The 20,170-nt window shown below is 38.9% G+C and overlaps 1 protein-coding gene across 1 annotated transcript in view; it reads left to right on the top strand.

Annotated features, from left to right (window-relative positions):
• The window catches only part of REL (REL proto-oncogene, NF-kB subunit), a 30,967-nt gene extending 11,053 nt beyond the window's left edge, over positions 1-19,914 (top strand). The window contains exons 3-10 of the mRNA XM_004580290.2: positions 1,451-1,599; positions 5,688-5,779; positions 12,685-12,825; positions 13,870-13,974; positions 14,069-14,281; positions 16,126-16,206; positions 16,313-16,363; positions 18,713-19,914. Coding sequence (XP_004580347.2) covers positions 1,451-1,599; positions 5,688-5,779; positions 12,685-12,825; positions 13,870-13,974; positions 14,069-14,281; positions 16,126-16,206; positions 16,313-16,363; positions 18,713-19,488 — 1,608 coding nt within the window. The 3' untranslated portion in view covers positions 19,489-19,914. The remainder of the gene's footprint in view (positions 1-1,450; positions 1,600-5,687; positions 5,780-12,684; positions 12,826-13,869; positions 13,975-14,068; positions 14,282-16,125; positions 16,207-16,312; positions 16,364-18,712) is intronic.
• Positions 19,915-20,170: the final 256 nt, after the last annotated feature.

The following is a 20,170-nucleotide window of genomic DNA, read 5'->3' on the forward strand; positions in this document are numbered from 1 at the left end:
TTAAAATGCAGGTATTCTGTATGTCTCTAAAACAATGCTAAGATCTATATCCTAACCATTCCAATAGATCCTTTTTTTAAAAAAAGATTTATTTTTTACAAAGTCAGATATACAGAGAGGAGGAGAGACAGAGAGGAAGAGCGTCCATCTGATGATTCACTCCCCAAGTGACCTCAATGGCTGGTGCTATGCCGATCCAAAGCCAAGAGCCAGGAACTTCCTCCAAGTCTCCCACACGGATGCAGGGTCCCAAGGCTTTGGGTCGGCCTCGACTGCTTTCCCAGGTCATAAGCAGGGAGCTGGATGGGAAGTGGAGGTGCCGGGATTAGAACCTGCGCTCATATGGGATCCCAGCACGTACCAGGCGAGGGCTTTAGCCGCTAGGCCACGCCTCCAGGCCTATTCCAATAGGTCCTAACTGCTTTAGAACTTGAGTTCTGCATTAACCTATCATAGTCTTGAGTGGTTACTTGCTTTCATTCAGAAAGACAACAAATATTTTTTAGTTTCTGTTCAAATTCCAGATTATGGATTTTAAAGCCCTGTACCTGAAAAACCACCCGTCTTTATCACCTCATTCTTTTGTATGGTGGTTTTTAAATTCCCTGCTTTGTTCTTGCAAATTTGGTGTCTTTCTGCTTATCCATGCTAAGTTCTTTTTACTCTGAGTATTCTAGGTATACTTTCTCTATGAAACTTAATCTTGTTAAACTCAATTTGTTATGTGCTGAAGTATTTTTGTGAAATGAGTGTTGCATAAAGGAAATAATGTGATTCTGTCACTTCGAGTGTGGCTAAAAGGTAGACTTTCCATGGATGTTTATGTTATGAGAGTGCAATTTAGAGCAAGGCATTCCATAAGTTAACATTTATTTCTTTAAGAAAAAAAGAAAAGAAAAGAAGACTTATTGAACAGAGTTACAGAGAAGGAGGAAGGGAGAGAGAGAGATCAGTCAGTCTTCTCTCTGCTGATTTACTCAACAGATGGGCACAATAGTCACGGCTGGGCCAGGAGCTTCATTCAGATCTCCTACTTGGCTGCAGGGCCCAAATATTTGCACCTTTTCTTCTGATTTCCAAGATACATTTGCAGTAGGGTGAGTGGAAAGTGGAGCAACCAGGACTCTAGCCAGTGCCAAAAGGAACCCTGGTGTGACAGGTGGCTGCTTAACTCAGTGCACTCATTACTGGCCTTCGTGCTTTATGCTAAAATTTTACATCACCATACTTGTTTTAAAAGGAAAATAAGGAACATTAAATGACATAATTAACCTAAATTATGGCAGAAACAGTTAAGTTCTTTCCTGTTGGTGTTCTGTAAAGTTTCATCTAAGCCACAGTTGCTGGTCAGTTGGATTTTTTTTATCCAGTGCTAACTACAGTGTGTAAATCAAACTCTTCCTTTAGTAAATCAGTTCTGAAATCATATGTAATGTTCTCCCTTTTTCAGATAATGAATTATTATGGAAAAGGAAAAGTGAGAATTACGTTGGTAACAAAGAACGACCCCTATAAACCTCATCCTCACGATTTAGTTGGGAAAGACTGCAGAGATGGTTACTATGAAGCAGAATTCGGACAAGAACGCAGGCCTTTGTTGTAAGTACATAGTTACAGATATCTTCAGGAACATATTGAACACAGGATGCCCTATTTCCTATTCATGGCCATTTGTTATTTCTATGAATGAAGTAAATGTTCTGTTTTTAAGTGCTGCAGTTTACATTAAAATTTTCTTACTATTTGTGATCCATGTGTTATGCTGTAAACTCTGAGAGGGAAGGTGTTTTTTGGTTTGTTTGTTTAATTTTATTTTTGATGATGTTTACATAGTTAAGGATGCATCACCTGTAGACCACTGATTGAGGTGGGAAGGGTTGAGGAATGGGGGAAAGTGGATGAGATGATTTGTTTCTGATTTTGTTTTTCCTCTTGTAGTGGCAGAATGGGGGAGAGAAGGGAAAGGGATGTACCCAGCATCCTAACTGCCGTAGTACCCAGGAATGGGGAACAGCCACCCAATGTCATCCCAGGGTCTCTAATGTGGAACATGCTTGAGAGTGCTGCTCAAGTGATTTGATAGTCAGAAATGCCGTTGGTTTTGTTGATCCAAGGATCAGGAGATTCTTTCAAGGTTCATTGGCTCACATAGTCCACCTTAGAGTCTGCATTTACCCAGATACTTGCTGTCAACACTTGGCTGGGGTAGTTGACCAATTTGTTCTGCTCTCGATCCTCTGATATGGTACTAGATGTCTTCTGCAGGCCCCAGTGGACTACCATATCCCCCATGTGCATCTGGGCATGCCATCCACTGCACCATCTTCAGCAACTGAGGAGGCCTAGTTCTGACTCATGCAATCTACAGTCAGACCACATATCCTGCAATTTTTCCCATGGTTGGAATTCTAAGTCCAGCAGTTCAGTTGTGGGGTCTCCAAAGAGACCCCAGACCTGACTTGTATGTGCTAGCCAGTACGGAGTCTGTCCCAGTCTGTCACCCACATCAGCCTACACACACGGGTGATTGCAGTTGCTGGATCAGTTTTGTCTCTAGCCCCATCTCTTACACAAACTAATGGATACTGTGGCCCAGCCCAGTCCTGCCCACCACACATTCGGCCTTCATGTACACCAGCAGGAATTGCAGCCCAGTCAGAGCGACAGCCTATAGCTCCCACCAAGCCTGCCCCAGTCCCTGGTTCCTGTGCATGCCAGTATGTGCAGCAAACTAGTCTGCTCTGCCCCTCATCCCATTTGGTTTTTGTACACATAAATGGGTGCTGCATCCTAGCTTAGCCCAACCAGCCCCACTGTCCAGCCCATGCTTAGGCTGGCGGGTGTTACCACCTGTCCAGCCAGGTCCACTGCCAGTCCTGGTTCTCATGCTCACCAGTGGAAGCTGTAGCCCATCAGAGAGGTCTTCACAGTTTCCCTACTGGGCCCACTCCCAGCCCCGGATCTTGCACTTTCCAGGTGGTTCTGCAGCATAGTTCAACAGGACTTGCCCTCAGTCTCAGCATTTTCCAGCTGATGCTGTGGCAAAGCCTGACCAGAAGCCCAACCAGCATGCACTTACTCTGGCTCATGCATGCACCAGTGGATATAGTTGCTTAACTCAGCCTGGCTCTCCCTCTAATCCAGTTCACATGCAGGCCAACAGGTGTTGTAGCCCTGCCTAGCCTGGTCTGCCCTGAGTCCCAGTACTCAGGCTCACCAGTGGGAGCAGTAGCCCAGCAGGGCAGTCTTCCCTGCCCCACTTTCTGACTCGACATCCCCTGCCCCAACTCTGGATCTCACATGTGCTAGTGGGTGCTGTGGCTCAGTCTGACATGGCCCACCTCACCTCTGCATTTGCCAGCGTGTGTTGTAACCTGGTCTGGCCCAGCCTGCTCCCAGTTCCAGCTCATGCTGGTAGGTGCTGTAGCCTGGTTCAGCCTAGACTGCTCCTACTCTTGGCCCTAATGTGAACTGGCTTATGTTGTGGCCCAACACAGCCTGTCCTGCACCCCATCCTGGATCTCACATCTGCCAGTGGATGTTATTAACTGGCCCAGCCTGGCCTGCTCCCATACTGGACCCCCATGAATGCTGGCAGGTGCTGTAACCTGGACTGATCCTGGGGTGCTCCCCATCTTGATTCTTGCTCACCTGCAGGGGCTGCGTCCCAACAGAGGAATTCCCCAATTCCGCTATCAGGTCTCCTCGTGAAGGAAGGACTGTATGTCCCAATTACTTGCTGGAGTTTTGGTACAAAATAGAAACCTTGAATCTTGTTGAATGGTTATGAATTAGTTAGTAATTGATTCAGATAATTAGTTTAACTTTTGGATCCCCATGTTAGAATTTCAGAACTACTCACTATTTCTAATACTCTGATTATCTGTCAAACATTATTTAGATGAAAAATTCAAATAGTATCTAACAACTGTGTGAGAATAAAAAATTATTTGAAGTGTTTTCTCCAGTTAATCAAACTAAGAATATTTTAAGGTGGAATACTATTGAGAAAGAGGATTATAGTTATAAGATTTTAAGAAAGAATTTGGAAATTCAGTATTAATTTTTAATTTATTGACGGTAAAGGAAGGAGGTGTGAAAGATGCTTTAGATGATACTAAAATCACAGTTGTGGCTGTGAGAAGCATGACCGTAAGATGGCATGAGTGAAGAGGGAATAAGAAGTCATTTGTCAGTTGCAGTGCTCTGTGTGGTTTGAACAAGCAGTAATGCTATTATAATTAAGTTTTGCTTCCTTATTCATACCCACCCAACTTTAATGATGTCATGGTTTTTCCATGTGGGAACAAGTATGACTCGTGGTGGTGGGGGAGTTCCCCCCACCATCATCTGTACTACACACATGCAAATTAGTAATATTTGTAGCTATTGAGAAGTTTTCCATAAGTGACATTTTGAAATTTTTGTTAAATATTATTGTTAGTGTTAAACCTCTGATTTTAAAAACTTGGCGTTTTCATTTTTTGTATTCAAGATTTATTTTGTTTGGCAGGCAAAGTTAGGGAGAAGGAGGAACAGAGAACTCTTCTTTTACTGATTCATTCCCTAAATGTTGATAATGGCCTGAGTTGGGGTAAACTGAAACCAGGAGTCTGGAACTTCATCCAGGTCTTTGTGGATGACAGGAGCCAAAGCACCTGGGCCAGCTTTCATCGCTTTCCTAGGAACATGAGCAGGGAGCCGGATCAAATGCAGAGCAGCTGGCACGGTATAGTGCCAACCCTCAGAATTTCGAAAAAAATTTTTAATGGTAAATAAATATTTAGTTTCATTTAACAGAAAACAGAATTTTCTGTTGCTACGCGCAGTGAAGTCATATCTTAAAAATCAAATCTTGGGCTAGACAGCAAAAACATTGCTGTTGAGCTTCAGTGTATGTACATGATCCAGATCTAAAGATTTTGCTTTCCTTTTAATGTCTATTTTGATATAGTTCACAGAGGCATATAAAATGTAATCATAAAATAATGTATGTAAAAATGATACAGTATTGTAACTATTATTTTGTTTTCAGTAATTCTCTTAGAAACCACTCCACTTTCAGTTTTTTAGATTTATTTATTTGAAAGAACTACAGAAAGGGAGGGAGAAAAAGAGAAAAACATAAGCGAGCAAGCTCTTTTATCTGCTGGTTCACTGCCCAGACAGGCACAGGGCCTGGGGCTGGGCCAGGCTAAAGCTAGGTGCCAGAAACACCATCCTTGCTTCCCACAGGGTAGTGGGAGATCAAGTACCTGGGCCATCTTGTGCTGCTTTCCAGCCTTAGTGGTAGGAAGCTGGTTCAGAAATGAGCATCTAGGGCTCTAACTGGCACTCAAGACACATGATGCCAAAGTTACAAGTGGTGATCTAACACCGCAGCACTGACTGCTAATACATTTTTTTTTTTTAAGATTTTAAAATTTATTTGAAAGGTTAGAGAGAGATCTTCCATCCACTGGTTCACTCCTCAGTTGGCCCTAACAGCCAGGGCTTGGCTAGGAAGAAGTTGACAGGCAGGAGCTTCGACCAGTGCTCTAGGTGTGCCACCCTACTTTTTTATTATACACGCTTTAGTATCTCCTTTGGCCACATAATGACTTTGCAGTGTTAGACACATAATTGATTTCTGTAGCATTCCCATTTAACTATAATGTACTTTTGAAAATTTCATGTTTTCTTTGTAGTTTTCAAAATTTGGGCATTCGTTGTGTAAAGAAAAAAGAAGTAAAAGAAGCTGTTATTTCAAGAATAAGTGCAGGAATCAATCCCTTCAATGGTAAGTATGATTATTATAAGTTTCTTTTATTTGATTATTGATTACTGATAATTCCTATTTGTTTTGAGCCTGTGTTTAAACATTTATCTTAAGTTCTGTACTTGCTTTTTTTTAAAAAAAGATTTTTTTTTGCAAACTCAGATATATATAGAGGAGGAGAGACAGAGAGGAAGATCTTCTATCTGATGGTTCACTCACCAAGTGACCACAATGGCCCCAGCTTCGCCGATCCGAAACCAGGAGCCAGGAACCTCCTCTGGGTCTCCCAAACAGGTGCAGGGTCCCAAAGCTTTGGGCCATCTTCGACTGCTTTCCCAGGCCACAAGCAGGGAGCTGGATGGGAAGCGGGACCACCAGGATTAGAATTGGTGCCCGTATGGGATCCCAGTGCATTCAAGGCAAGGATGTTAGCCACTAGGCCACTGTGCCAGGCCCTGTATTTACTTTCATACTTTGCCATTTATACCTGGACATGAAGAATGAATTATATTTAAATTATTTCACAGTTGTTGAAAAAGACATATATCATGCTGAGAAACCTTTATTGTGTCAGTGAAGAGTCATTTTTTTAAAATAAGAAACTTTCTCAAAATGTTCTAACTTGAGTTGAATGTGGTCTTCCTTATGCCATTTTCAGCAGACAATACATACTTTTCCTTTCTGATTGCTGAGTGGATAATTGGATTATATCAGAGTATATTTAACTCAAGGATATAATCAACAGCAGAACTTTTTTTTTAAAGATTTTTTTTTTTTTAATGGGAAAATCAGATTTATAGAGAGAAAGACCTTCCTCCCACTGGTTCACTCCCCAAGTGGCCACAATGACCTGAGCTGAGCTGATCCAAAGCCAGGAGCCAAGAACCTCTTCTCGGTCTCCCAAGCAGGCGTAGAGTCCCAAAACTTTGGGTCATCCTCTCCTACTTTCCCAGGCCATAAAACAGAGAGCTAGAAGGGAAGTGGATCAACTGGAACACAAACTGGTGCCCATATGGGATTCTGGCACATGCAAGGCAAGGACTTTAACCACTAGGCTACCCTGCCAGGCCCCAAAGCAGAATTTATTAATTCCACAGTAGGAAAAGTAGTACAGAGATAGTAGAAGCCACATAAAATATTTCATAGTGTGTTTAGGTATATTAATAGATATATACTGTCTAGTGGATTTTATTGGGGATGGCATTTTTACTTATAACATTTTCTGGTATGATACTTGATACTTGTTAATACACCTTGAGGTTTGGATGGATAAATGATAAACTAGTTTATTCTGAAGTCTTAGCTCCGTAAATATGCATGTCAGGAAAAGAATAAAATTTTCAAAGAATAGAATTTCTTATATTTAAAACATCCTTGTATTATTTCCCCCATATATTAAAGAATATAATAATATAGGGAATATGCTCATACATAAGTACAGTTTTTTTTCAAAGATTTATTTATTTTATTACAAAGTCAGATATACAGAGAGGAGGAGAGACAGAGAGGAAGATCTTCTGTCCGATGACTCACAACCCAAGTGAGTGCAACGGCTGGTGTTGTGCCAGTCCGAAGCTGGGAACCAGGAACCTCTTCCAGGTCCTCCACGTGGGTGCAGGGTCCCAAAGCCTTGGGCTATCCTTGACTGCTTTCCCAGGCCACAGGCAGGGTGCTGGATGGGAAGTGGAGTTGCTGGGATTAGAACCGGCACCCATATGGGATCCCAGCGCATTCAAGGCAAGGACTTTTAGCCACTAGGCCATTGTGCCGGGCCTGAAAGTTCAGTTTTAATGAACTCTAAGATCTCTATTCCTTTTCTCTAGAGCTTTACTTTTCATATTACTTAGCATAAAGGCTAAAAGCTCAAGTCTCTTTCTTCCCCTTCAGTCTTGCTTGTTAGAGGAGACAACTGTGAAGTCTGATATATATTTTCTAGGTTCTGTTTTGTACAGCAGATAGTCATGTACAGACATAATTTTTAATTTAGAAAGAATCATGCTATACTTCCTATTTCGCTGTTTGGGTTTTTCCCCTCAAGAATATATCTTAAATATTTTCCCATGTCACTGCTTAAAAATCTACCTTATTAAAGAAATAACATTAAACAAATGTTATTTATTGGGTAGAGTATAATTTGTTTAGCATCTTAATGAACATTTCATTATTTTAATTTTAATTAAAAAGCTCCCTCAGGGCCCGGCACGGTGGCCTAGCAGCTAAAGTCCTTGCCTTGAACACACCGGGGTCCCATATGGGCGCTGGTTCTAATCCCAGTGGCCCCACTTCCATCCAGCTCCCTGCTTGTGGCCTGGGAAAGCAGTCGAGGACAGCCCAAAGCCTTAGGACCCTGCATCTGTGTGGGAGACCTGGAGGAGGTTCCTGGTTCCTGACTTCGGATCGGTGAACCATTGGCCATTGTGGTCACTTGGGGAGTGAATCATCAGTCGGAGGATCTTCCTCTCTGTATGTCTGACTTTGTAATAAAAATAAAATAAATCTTTTTTTTAAAGCTCCCTCAAATATACACCTTGAGTTCTTTTGTGATTATTTCCTTAGGTTAAATTTTCAGTGGACATTTCTTTGTCAGAAGAGTATATTCACTTAGATTTTCACTCATTGGGAGTAGGCATTTAACCTGGTCATTAAGATATCCATGACCCAGATCCGTGACCCTGGCTCTGCCTGCTGACTCCACAGATCCTAGGAGATGGCAGTGGTGGTTCCTGCCACCCACATGGGTGACCCCAACTGGGCTTCTGGCCATTGCAGGCCTTTTGGGAAAAGGGCAGCGGATGGAAGCTTTCTGTGTCTCTATGTCTCACTCAAAGAAAAAGTGTTTTTTAAAACTGTTGTTGAGTTCTTAAAGAGATCATCTAATTATAGATGCAGTAAGTAATGTAGAAAGATTGTACATAATCATTTCATAGATTAAAAACTTTGTGTTTCAGGGAGTCAGTGTTAAGTACTTTACGTACACCATTTTATTCAATCAACAAAATAACACCACTTTGTAGAAGAGAAAGCTTAAGCTTTGGTTATGTGACTGTCCCATGTTATGCAGCAAATATAAGTAGTGGAGCTGGAATTCAAACCTAAGTTTCCTGACTCTTGTGGTAAAGGCATTAAAAAGGAAGATGGTGGCTATCAAAGTTTGTTAGAATCAGGCATATTATTATTAATAGACACAGAATTTAAAGTAATTCTTAGCAGGTAACAATTGTATAGTTTACTTTTAATGCTTATAATGATCTGTGAGGTAACAGAATATATTATTTCCATTTTATAAGAAAATGGAGTTTAAAAATAGTAGTTTGCTACAAGTCATTTAGCTTTTGAGTTATGCAGCCAGGATTTTTTGAAACATATGTCACCTAGCTCCAAGATTGATGATCTTAGTAAATATTCTTTCCCACATAAGTGAATAGAGATTTAGGAAGAAACTTCTACAAGTTGATCTCTGTAGTATTTAGGTTTTCTGTGGTTCAGATTTTGTTGTCATTTCTTTTAACATCCATTCCTTCTAGCTCTTTTGCTATTTCCTTGGCTCAAGAACTTATCATCTCAAAATTTGAGTATCAATAGTTTTTCCCCATTAGAAGAATCTTAGAACAGTTTGTTAACATAGTCCTGTCATCAAAAAACTTACAGGAATGTTTTATAAAGTTTTGGAGCTACGCTTGATCTTAGCCAAAATGCCAAGAACCAATATAAAGTTTTGGAGCTTAATGGACCCATATTCGCAGTCATCCACATAGAGCTCCAGCATGTCTTTCCTGCCTTCTCTTCAAAAACTTGAAACTATTCTGGAAAACCATTTTCTTCACCCATCCTGACCCTTCTCAGTCCTGTCCTCTTACGTCCCACTACTGCTGCAGAAATGTAAGCTTTTGTCGTGTTTAACCTGGAATATTGTTGACAGTCTCAAAACCTGTGTTTCTGCCTTTATCTTTAATTTCCTTTCAGACATCCAAAAGATCCTTGTAACATTAGTCATTCAGAACATTCTGCTGAACAGCCTTAAGTGACTGCAGATCAGCTTTAGCAATGCTTCCCACAAAGGAATCTAACACCTGTTAAAAATGTAAATCCTAGACAACCTTGGCTTGAGGTCTGGGGTTTTGCGTTTTGTAAAAGGTTTTATTTGTTTATTTGACAAGCAGAATTACAGAAAAGGAGAGAGAGCTTTCATCCATGGTTCATTCCCTAAATGGCTGCAACAGCTGTGATTGGCCCAGGCCGACACTAGGACTATATCCCAGTCTCTTACATGGGTAGCAGGGCCCAAACACTTGGCCTAATTCTGTTACTTTCTCAGGCACATTATCAGGGACCTGGATTAGAAGCAGCTCAGTCAGGACTTGAACTAGCACTCTGATATGGCATGCAGATATTACAGGCCATGGCTAAACTCACTGTACTACAGTGCCAGCCCCCTGATTGTTTTCTGTGTATTTCTTCCATATAATCCATTGCCTGGTACAAGGTAGAGGTGTAATTAACATTTGTTGGGAGAATAAATGGAGGCAAGCATTGTGGAGTGGTTATGCTGACACTTGGAAGTCACACATCCTATACTGGAACAGCTTCCTGCTAATGCACCTGGAAGGTAGTGAATGCTGGTCCGAGTACTTGCGTTTCTGCCACAAACAGGAGATAATTTAAATGGAGTTCCTGATTTCTAGCTTTGGCCTGGCCTGGCTCTGACTGTTGGGGGCATTTGGGGAGTGAACAAGCAGATAGAAGAAATCTGTCTCTCAAAAATAAAATAAAATACATGAACATAAGAATCAGTAATCATGCCTTGTATATCCCTGCCTGCCAAAAATATTCAGGCTGTTTTCTTTATCTGAAATATCCTGAAAAACCTTCTCAATTCTCTTAAATCCAAAGTTATATGCGCCTGATTGTATCATGAAGTTTGTGCCATCTGTTGGGTCATTAATGTTTTTAGTAATACTCTTCTGAAATGCCATTTCTTAGAATTCTGAGATAAACTTTACTTTTGACAATGGAAACTGTTAAAGGAAAAAAATATTACAAGAGACCAGGAATCAGCAAGGTTACAAATTTAAATAGGTTGTTTTAAATTGACCCTGTTGTCTATTCTGATATCGTTTTTGCAATACAAAGTATGTATGATGTGTTTTGTTTTCCTAGAATATTGAAATAAGACCTGAAATGTACACTGCTAATGTTAAAGCAAATAAATTCTAACTTCCCTTGAAAAAACTTAAAACACTAAGAACCTGTTAAAATTATGGCATATAGAAATAATGAAAATAGAAATGTTTAGCAGAATAGGAGCTACAAATTCTGATCTATGGGTGATAGCTTTCTCATAGTGATGGTCTGTTCTGTAAAGATCAAACACCATGTGACTTGATCTTATTATTACTTGGTATGGAAACTGTTTTATACCATGTATCATCTAATATGTGTTAAGGACATTCATTACCTTTCTTGGAACTGTCTTTTCCAAATAGTTAATTAATATAGTCTAATAGTATCAAATTTGAGACTTAATGTCAAGTATGTTTCATATTGTATAATTCATGCGAAGTCTAAATTTGGTGAGGAATTTAAGGTCTCGAATAGCAAATTTTAAGTGTCCACTCAGCAAAGAGTGATAGGTAGCCTTTATAAAGGATTTTTATTGCAAATATTAAAATTTTTTACTGTAAAATGCTAAAATCATGTATAATATTAGCTTTATATTTATATTATACTAGGAACTACAACATGCAGTGATTAAAGTTTTTTTTTTTTAAGGAAAGGCAGATTTACAGAGAGAAGGAGAGACAGAAAGAAAGATCTCCTGTTTGCTGATTCATTCCCAACTAGCCACAATGGCTGGAGCTGAGTTGATCTGAAGCCAGGAGCCAGGAGCCTCTTCCAGGACTCCCACATGGGTGCACGGTCCCTAGACTTTGGGCCATCCCCTACTGCTTTCCTGGGCCATAAGCAGGGAGTGTGATGGGAAGTGGAGCAGCTGAAATATGAACCAGTGCCCATATTGGATCCCTACACTTGCAGGCAGAATATTAGCCAGTTGAGACATTGCACTGGCTCCCAATTAGTGTTTTTTTAACCGTGTTGTACAGATTTCAGAGCAATTTTAATGCAGTGAAAGCTATATATTTCCATAGATTAAGAAAATTAAGGGGCTGACATGATGGCACAATTGGTTAATCCTCCATCTTGTGGTGCCAGCATCCCATGTGGGCACAAATCTGAATCTGCATTCCCATGTAGACACCAGTTTGAATCCCAGTTGCTCCACTTCCCATCCAACTCCCTACTTGAGGCCTGGGAAAGCAGCGGAGGATGGGCCAAAGCCTTGGGACCCTGCACCCACGTGGAGACCTGGAAGCAGCTCCTGGCTTTTCACTCCTGGCTGTGGGTTTGCTCAGCTCTAGCTGTTGCAGGCATTTGGGGAGTGAACCAGCAGACGCAGGTCTTTATCTGTGTTTCTGCTTCTCTCTGTAAATCTGCCTTTCCAATAAAAATAAATCTTAAAAAATAAAAAAACCTTAAAGACTACAAAGAAGACAGCCTGCCTATATGCAAATTAGAAGGCTATAAAGATAACATACCAGGAAAGTATAGTACAAAAAGAGGAAATTTCAACTTCACCAAGGAACATACATACAAAGGTCTGAAAATATTCGAGGCTTGTACTGAGCCCAATTTTGGATTTTTCTCTGAATCCTGGATAACTGGAATAGTTACTGACTGAACATGGCTATAATTTATCAGATACTCTTAGAAAATAACTGTATTAAGATTGTGTATCATTCTATTTTTGCTAGGCTGCAGATTTGGATGCTAGTCAAGGTTACTGGATATAGTAGGCAGGATGGAGGACATGATAGAATTTAAGTTCTCTGTGATTGTTACATATTCTTAAAAAGAAATGTATTATTCAGTCCCTGAACAACAGTTGCTTGATATTGAAGACTGTGACCTCAATGTGGTGAGACTGTGCTTCCAAGTTTTCCTCCCTGACGAACATGGTAACTTGACAACTGCACTTCCTCCTGTTGTGTCTAACCCAATTTATGATAACCGTAAGTGCATTATTTTCTTGCCTATATAGTGTTAGCTTATTTTTTTTAAGCAGTTGAAGTTTTTAAAAGTATTTTGGTCATTTGAAAAAAAAATGCTTCTTGTGGTAAAAATCTGAACATTGCAAAAACATGTAACAGTAAATTTGCTGTAATATGTTCTGCGAAGATAATCACTGTCTTCAGGTGTGTACTTTGCCATTTTGTATACAGTTCATTAGCAGCAGCAGCAGCAGCAGCGTCCATACAATACAATTTTGGCAACTTTGAAAAATCATCATTAATGTTTTTTAAAACTTGTTCCTCAATAACATCTTGAACCACTTTTTAGTCACCTTTGTATTTTTGTAACTGCATATTTCATTACATGGGTATATCATAATTTTATTAAATTGTTACCTTATTGCATATCTGTTTCCTTCTCAATTCTTTCCTTTTTGGCCTAAAAACTGTATGTAATCAGTATTCTTGTTATGTGCTTATCTTATGGAAATCTTTTTCTAGAATATATTTCTAGAAGTAGAGATTTGGAAATGCCAAATTAAAAGGTAGAAAAATTTATTACTATATTAAAGAATATGACATTGCTGTACAAAATATTTTGTGTACATAAAGCCATTGTGTATGACTTCATCAGTTTTGTGTGTAACAAAATAGTGGACATAAGACTATAAAGGCAGAAGAACATTGAATGCCAGGACAATTATTATAATCATATTGGCCAGATAATAGAAAGTATGAAAATTGCATTGTGTTAAGCAAATAGTCATGATTTAAGGTTAATCTGGTAACAGTGTGTAGGAGATGAGAGGAGTCAGAATTTAGCAGCAGGGGAGTGTGTGTCTTTTCCTAGAAATCACATCACAAAGCTCTAAGCCATGTTAACACAGAAAAGAAAGGACTGATGTGGATGGCTAGTGTGTTCAGCATCTTTATCTGTACGCTAAAGCATTTATTCTGTAAATGGGTTTCTCAAATCCTCCCCTTCAAAAAGGAATATGTTACCAAGGTAGCAAACTCTATTTTTAAAAAATTCTTTACATGTAGGTGCTCCAAATACTGCAGAGTTAAGGATTTGTCGTGTAAACAAGAACTGTGGAAGTGTCAAAGGAGGAGATGAAATATTTCTACTTTGCGACAAAGTTCAAAAAGGTATTTAATTTTTGCTTCGTTGAATTCAGAAGGTTTTTAGATTAATAAGTGGATTTTACTTTATTTTCTCATTGTTGCTTTGGTTTCTTACTAGATGACATAGAAGTTCGGTTTGTGTTGAATGATTGGGAAGCAAAAGGCATCTTTTCACAAGCTGATGTGCACCGTCAGGTAGCCATTGTTTTCAAAACTCCACCGTATTGCAAAGCTATCACAGAACCAGTAACAGTAAAAATGCAGCTACGGAGACCCTCTGACCAGGAAGTGAGTGAATCTATGGATTTTAGATATCTGCCAGATGAAAAAGGTATGACATTTTGGTAGTAATGATTGAAATGTTTCTTAAAGTTGGTACTGCTGAAACACTTTCATATGCTTCAGTATTATATGTACAAGTGTATATCAAATGATTTGTGGAAAAATAGAAATCAAAGATGAATATTTTGATCTATACACAGTTTTTCATAATATACATTTTTCTATGAGCTTTTTGAAAATTCCTTAAATACATGAGTTTCTTTTTTTTTATAAGTTTTAATTTTTACGATGATTACATGGTGAATCAGGGTAGGAAGGATCAAGGTTTAGGGAAAAATGGGTGTACTCATTGCTTCCAAATTTGCTATTTCTACTTGTTGTTTCTGGGGGAAGGGAAGAGACAAAGGGGGAAACCACTCATAACTTTCCACATGTCCAAGTACCCAGGGTCGAGGAACTGCCACCTCAAAATACAGGAGTTTCAAAGTGTTTTGTGCTGAAATAGTTTTAGTTCTACTTTCCATGAACTTTGTTTTTAATTTAAAGATTTATTTACTTATTTGAAAGGCAGAATCATATATATAGAAGGTGAGACAGAGAGGAAAGAGGTCTTTCATTCATTCCATAATTCCCTAAATGGCTGCAAAGGCCAGAGCTGGGCCAGTCTGAAACAGGAGCCAGGAGATTCTTCTGGATCTCCCGCATGGCTTCAGGAACCCAAGTACTTTGGCCATCTTCTGCTACTTTCCCAGGTGCATCACAAGGGGCTGGATCAGAAGTGCCCATGTAGGGTGTAGCTTTTTAAATGTTAGTGAGAAAGCTCCCGACTGCTGGTTCACTCTTTAAATGTTCACAAAGGCTCCCACAGGACTGGGACCTAAGCCAAACTAGGAACTTAATCTCAGTCTTCCACATGGGCAGGGACTCAATTATTTAAGCCACCACTGGCGGGTCTATATTAGGAAATAGGATTCAAGAACTAGAGCCAGGGAACAAATTGAATTCAAGGCACTCTATATGGGATGCGAGCCTCTTAACTGTAAGGCTAAACCCCTGCCCCTTTCCATGAAGTATTTGAAATCCCTTCATGTTCCTAATTCATGCTGTGTTTCCTGGAAGTTTTCTTTTAAAAAAATAATATTCAATTAATTCAAAAGGTAGAAAGACAGATCTTGCATCTGCTGATTCACTTCTCAAATGTGACACCCAAGGCTGGGCTTGGTTGATGGGAGAGCCTGAACTCAGACCTTTTGTCCCACATGAAGGGTGGGGACCCATCTACTTGAGTCGTCACTTGCTGCCTCCCAGGGTCTGTGCTTGCAGGTGTTGGATTGGAGGTAGAGTAGCTGGAACTTGAACCAGGTGTGCCCATAAAGGATACACACATTCCAAGAGGCAACTTAAGTGTCATGCCAAACACCTGCTTTTTTTTTTTTTTCCCCTTTATATGCTCTGTATTTCTTTCTTAGGAAGGAGCTTTGATTAATCTGGAATTATTTCAAAATCTCTGAGTTGCTTAGTAGAATTTCCATTTTGCTCATGAGGTTCTGCTTTTATCTCTTGTTCATCTTTTTTATAGATGGGAAACTTGCCACTCTGTCTAGTCTCTGATTTGGTTCTTATCAGAACTTACTATATTAGTTGACACTATTTACTTATAGGTGTTATAAGCAAACAAGATAAATATTTTAATCCATTTTTTATGAAGAAAAATATTTTTTCCTATTGATTTGTGACATTCATTTGGGACATTCTTTAGAATATTGTATTTGGTAAGCCCATATTATGTTCATTTATTTAAAGCATCTAAATAAATCATTGCTTATTACTTAATGGAAAGGAAAAGTAATCAAATGTTGATTCACCTACTTTTCTGATTTCTTTTTTAATTAGATACTTATGGCAATAAGTCAAAGAAACAAAGAACAACTTTACTTTTCCAGAAACTGTGGCAGGATTGTGATAAGTATTGTGGTAAGAATATTTTGTGTTGATTCATGTTTACTATTCTTTTATTTCAAATTTTAAATTATTTATTTGTAAAATTATACTTAGTAACGAGAAAACTTTATATTGACAGCTAACTTAAATGAGAAATCAAGACCTGCAGAAGCAAGATTCATCAAAAAAGGTATTTTATCTTCTATAGAGTCTTGCTTGTCATCAAAAAGACTATAATCTTATATAAAATGTTAGAATTCCATTTTTAGGAATGAATAGCTATTTCTTTGATATTCCCTCTCCAGTAAATTATTCTATATTTTTATTATTAGATGAATTAAACTCAGTATCTAAAAGTTGTTAGAAAAAGATTTTTTTTGATGATTTACTGTCTCAGAAATTGTAGTTTGTTAATTATAGTATTTCATGGAAGAAAAGGGTTAGATATGGCTAGTCACCTGTGGTCATTTGATTATTTATTGTCTCCAACTAGTCTTTTGCAGAATTGTATGTATAGCCCACAGAGCTCAAAAATACTACCTAATTTCTTTACAGCAAAGGATTTACTAGCCTCTTGCATATAGAATATAACCAAGGGTCAACTGGTAGTCTTTCCCCCATTATATTCTTTTTTAAAAATTACTTCATTGGACCTGGTGCATGGCTCAATTGGCTAATCCTCATCAAGCACCAAGATCCCATGTGGGGGCCAGTTCATGTCCTGGCTGCTCTACTTCCCATCCAGCTCCACAACTCTGCTTGTGACCTGGGAAAGCAGTGGAAGATGGCCGAAAGCCTTGGGGCTCTGCACTCACTTGGGAGACCAGAAAGAAGCTACTGGTTTCTGGCTTTGGATCAGCCCAGCCTCTGCCATTGTGGCCACTTGGAGAGTGAACCAGTAGATGAAAGATATTAGTCTCAGTCTTTCCTTTCTCTGTAAATCTACCTTTCCAATAAAAATTAATTAAAATCTTAAAAAAAATAGTTCATTTATTCAGTTTACTTAGAAGAGCAGAGAGACAGAGATCTCATATCCACTTTTTTATTCCCGAAATGCCTAAAACTGCTTTGGCTGGGCCAGACCAAAGTCAGGAGCTAAGCATTCAATCTGGGTCTTATCAGTGGCTGGTAAGGCCACACCTACTTGGGCCAGTACGTGCTACTTCCCAGAGTGCACACAAGCAGAAGCAGAAACTGTGACTCAAACCCAAGCGCACTCAGGCTATCGGATGTGAGCATCCTAAAAGAACTCTTTTTTTCAATGAGAGAGGGAGAGACTTAGAGATCTACTTCCACTGGTTCACCCCCAAAATGGGCTGATTTGAAGCCAAGGCCCCTTCTGGTTTTTTTTAGCCACTACACCAAATGTCTATCTGTTCCATTACATTCTTTAGTTAGTTCCTTTTCCTAATTTAGTGTATGTCACATTTATATGATAAATACAGATTGGGAATTTTGTGATACCTCAGGGTCATATGTTGATAAAATTAGGTGTATTTTTTCAGTCTTCCTTGGTGAATGTTTACTCCATCCCATCAAATGCTGTTAAAAATGGATATCATGATATAATTTTGTTCATTTGAATTCCTTTTAATTGAAATTCTTCAGCATTTAACTTTGACTTTTCCAAAAGTGAATGTGTAGAATCTAGGAAGCTAGATTTTCATATTTGACGGAAGTAAAATTACATATGCCAAAATAACTTGCCAAAATCATTTTTCATATAGTTGTAAAGTACATATTATAGAATTAAATTTTGGACTTATATAAAATTTTAATACTTTCTATAATTCATATTTGAAATGTTCCTTCAATTTCCTTTGAGTTTTTCCCTTTGTTGCCTAAAGTGTCTTTATTTTGCCTTCATTTTTGAAGTATATTTTCCCCTCAATAGATAATTCTACATTGACAGGATTTCTTTCCTTTTAACTTTTTAGAGACATTCTATAGTATTTTGACTTAACTTACTTTGTTTTGAAATTATATTTGTTAAAGACTTATGTATTATAAAGTGGGAGGAAGAGTGAGAGATCTTCCATCTGCTAGAACACTGTCCAGATGGCCTCACAGCCAGTGCTGGTCCTGTCTAAAGCCAGGATCTTTATCCAGGGCTCCCAAGTGGGTATCAGACACTTGAGCCGTCTTCCACTGCTTTTCCCAGACCATTAGAAGGAGCTGTATCAAAAGTGGAAACAAGCCATGCTCATATGGGAGGCTGGTAGTGTCATTGGCTGCAACCTTACTTGCTACATGACACCATTCCCTAAACTACTTTATTTTTAAAGCATTATAAATTAACATGACAGTACTTACACATATGGGTGGGAAGTATAGTGCAATATTTCAATATGCATACACAGTATATCAGTCAGGCAAGCCAGTAAGCCTTTCTGTTCTGTCCTTCGTTTGTGTTTGGGGTCTACCAGCTCTTCTCTTCCAGTTGTAATTTTTCTTCATTAGTGTGTTTATGTAACTTTCAGTTAGAAATTATGCTTTTTATAATATTACTAATTTTAATTTGTCAACTTTCTCTCCACAGAATCAAACTTCTTTCCTCATGGTATAGTTCGGACAGAAACGGGGGCTGCCAGTCAAGCAGAATCCTACTATTCTTCAACTGTGTCCATTTCAAGTGGATTTACACACCATACGTCAGCTACATCAATGGTACCTCCATCTTCTTCAAGCTGGTCCTCAATGATCCACTCCACCTCACGCTCAGTCAATTCAGATCCACTGGCTAGTTTTCCAGCAGGGACACTTTCCTCTAATTCACAAGGTATCTCATCGTTCCTGGATATCTCTACTGGAAATGATTTAAACACTTCTGATGCTTGCATTTATAACAATACTGATGACCTAAGCAGAATGGAAGCATCACGCATGTCATCAGCTAACATGTATATTACGGATGCCAACATACTGTCTGACTGCTCTGTGAATATGATGACAACCAGCAATGACAGTATGAGGGAAGCTGATAACCCAAGACTCCTGAGCATGAGCCTGGAAAATCCCCCGTGTAATTCCTTGTTAGACCCAAGAGACCTGAGAGAGCTCCATCAGATGTCTTCCTCCAGTATGTCAGCAGGAACCACATCTAGTTCTTCTGTTTTTGTTTCACAGTCAGAGGCATTTGAGCGATCTGACTTCAGTTGTACAGATAACAGCATGATAAACGAATCTGGACCATCCAACAGCACTAATCCAAACAATCACAGTTTTGTTCAGAGTAGTCAATATTCAGCTATTGGCACTATGCAAAATGAGCAGCAGCTGAATGACTCCTTTGCATATGGATTTTTTCAAGTGTAATTTGCAAAGTTGAAATGTTTGCAATTATTTTGATACTACCTATATAGATACAACATTTTTTGTCTAGCCAAGAATACAATACAAAACCAATTTTTGCTTATTAAGGGATAATAATCCAGAAACTTGTTTTACAGGGAGTAAAACAATTCACTGTAAATTTTGGTTACATAGAGCATAAAACAGTGTTAAAACAGTATAAGCATTGATTACATAGAACAGAAAGCTCAGGAAGCAGAACGTAAAGGCCTTTGTTGTTCCTCGTATTTAATGATACGACCTGACATGTATGGTGTGATTTTTGTCCTTCGTCTTACCGTATTTCTCTAGTACAGACTTATAAGAATGTTAAAGCAATATTCCTGTGTGCTTTTTATACTTCTTTTATAATGTATTAATGTATCCGTAGTTAAATGAACTAACTGATAATTTGCTGTCAAGCAAATTTAAGGTAAAACCTGTAATGGCTATGTCATTGGAAAAATGAATTCCTTATTGTTTTTGAGGCCCTTGGGCCAAGGTGACCCCTAAGGGGTTTTCTGTGGCTTCTTGGAGTTTCTTAGATTTATATGTCAAAACTTCTGTAAAATATTAAGTTGGGCAGAAGGCAGTAAAAGTGAGCTTTCGAGGTATGGGAGGTTTTCTACATTTTATACTGTTAAATCCATACCTTTACAGTGTCTCA

Source organism: Ochotona princeps, chromosome 8 (assembly GCF_030435755.1).
Source record: "Ochotona princeps isolate mOchPri1 chromosome 8, mOchPri1.hap1, whole genome shotgun sequence".
NCBI lineage: Eukaryota > Metazoa > Chordata > Mammalia > Lagomorpha > Ochotonidae > Ochotona > Ochotona princeps.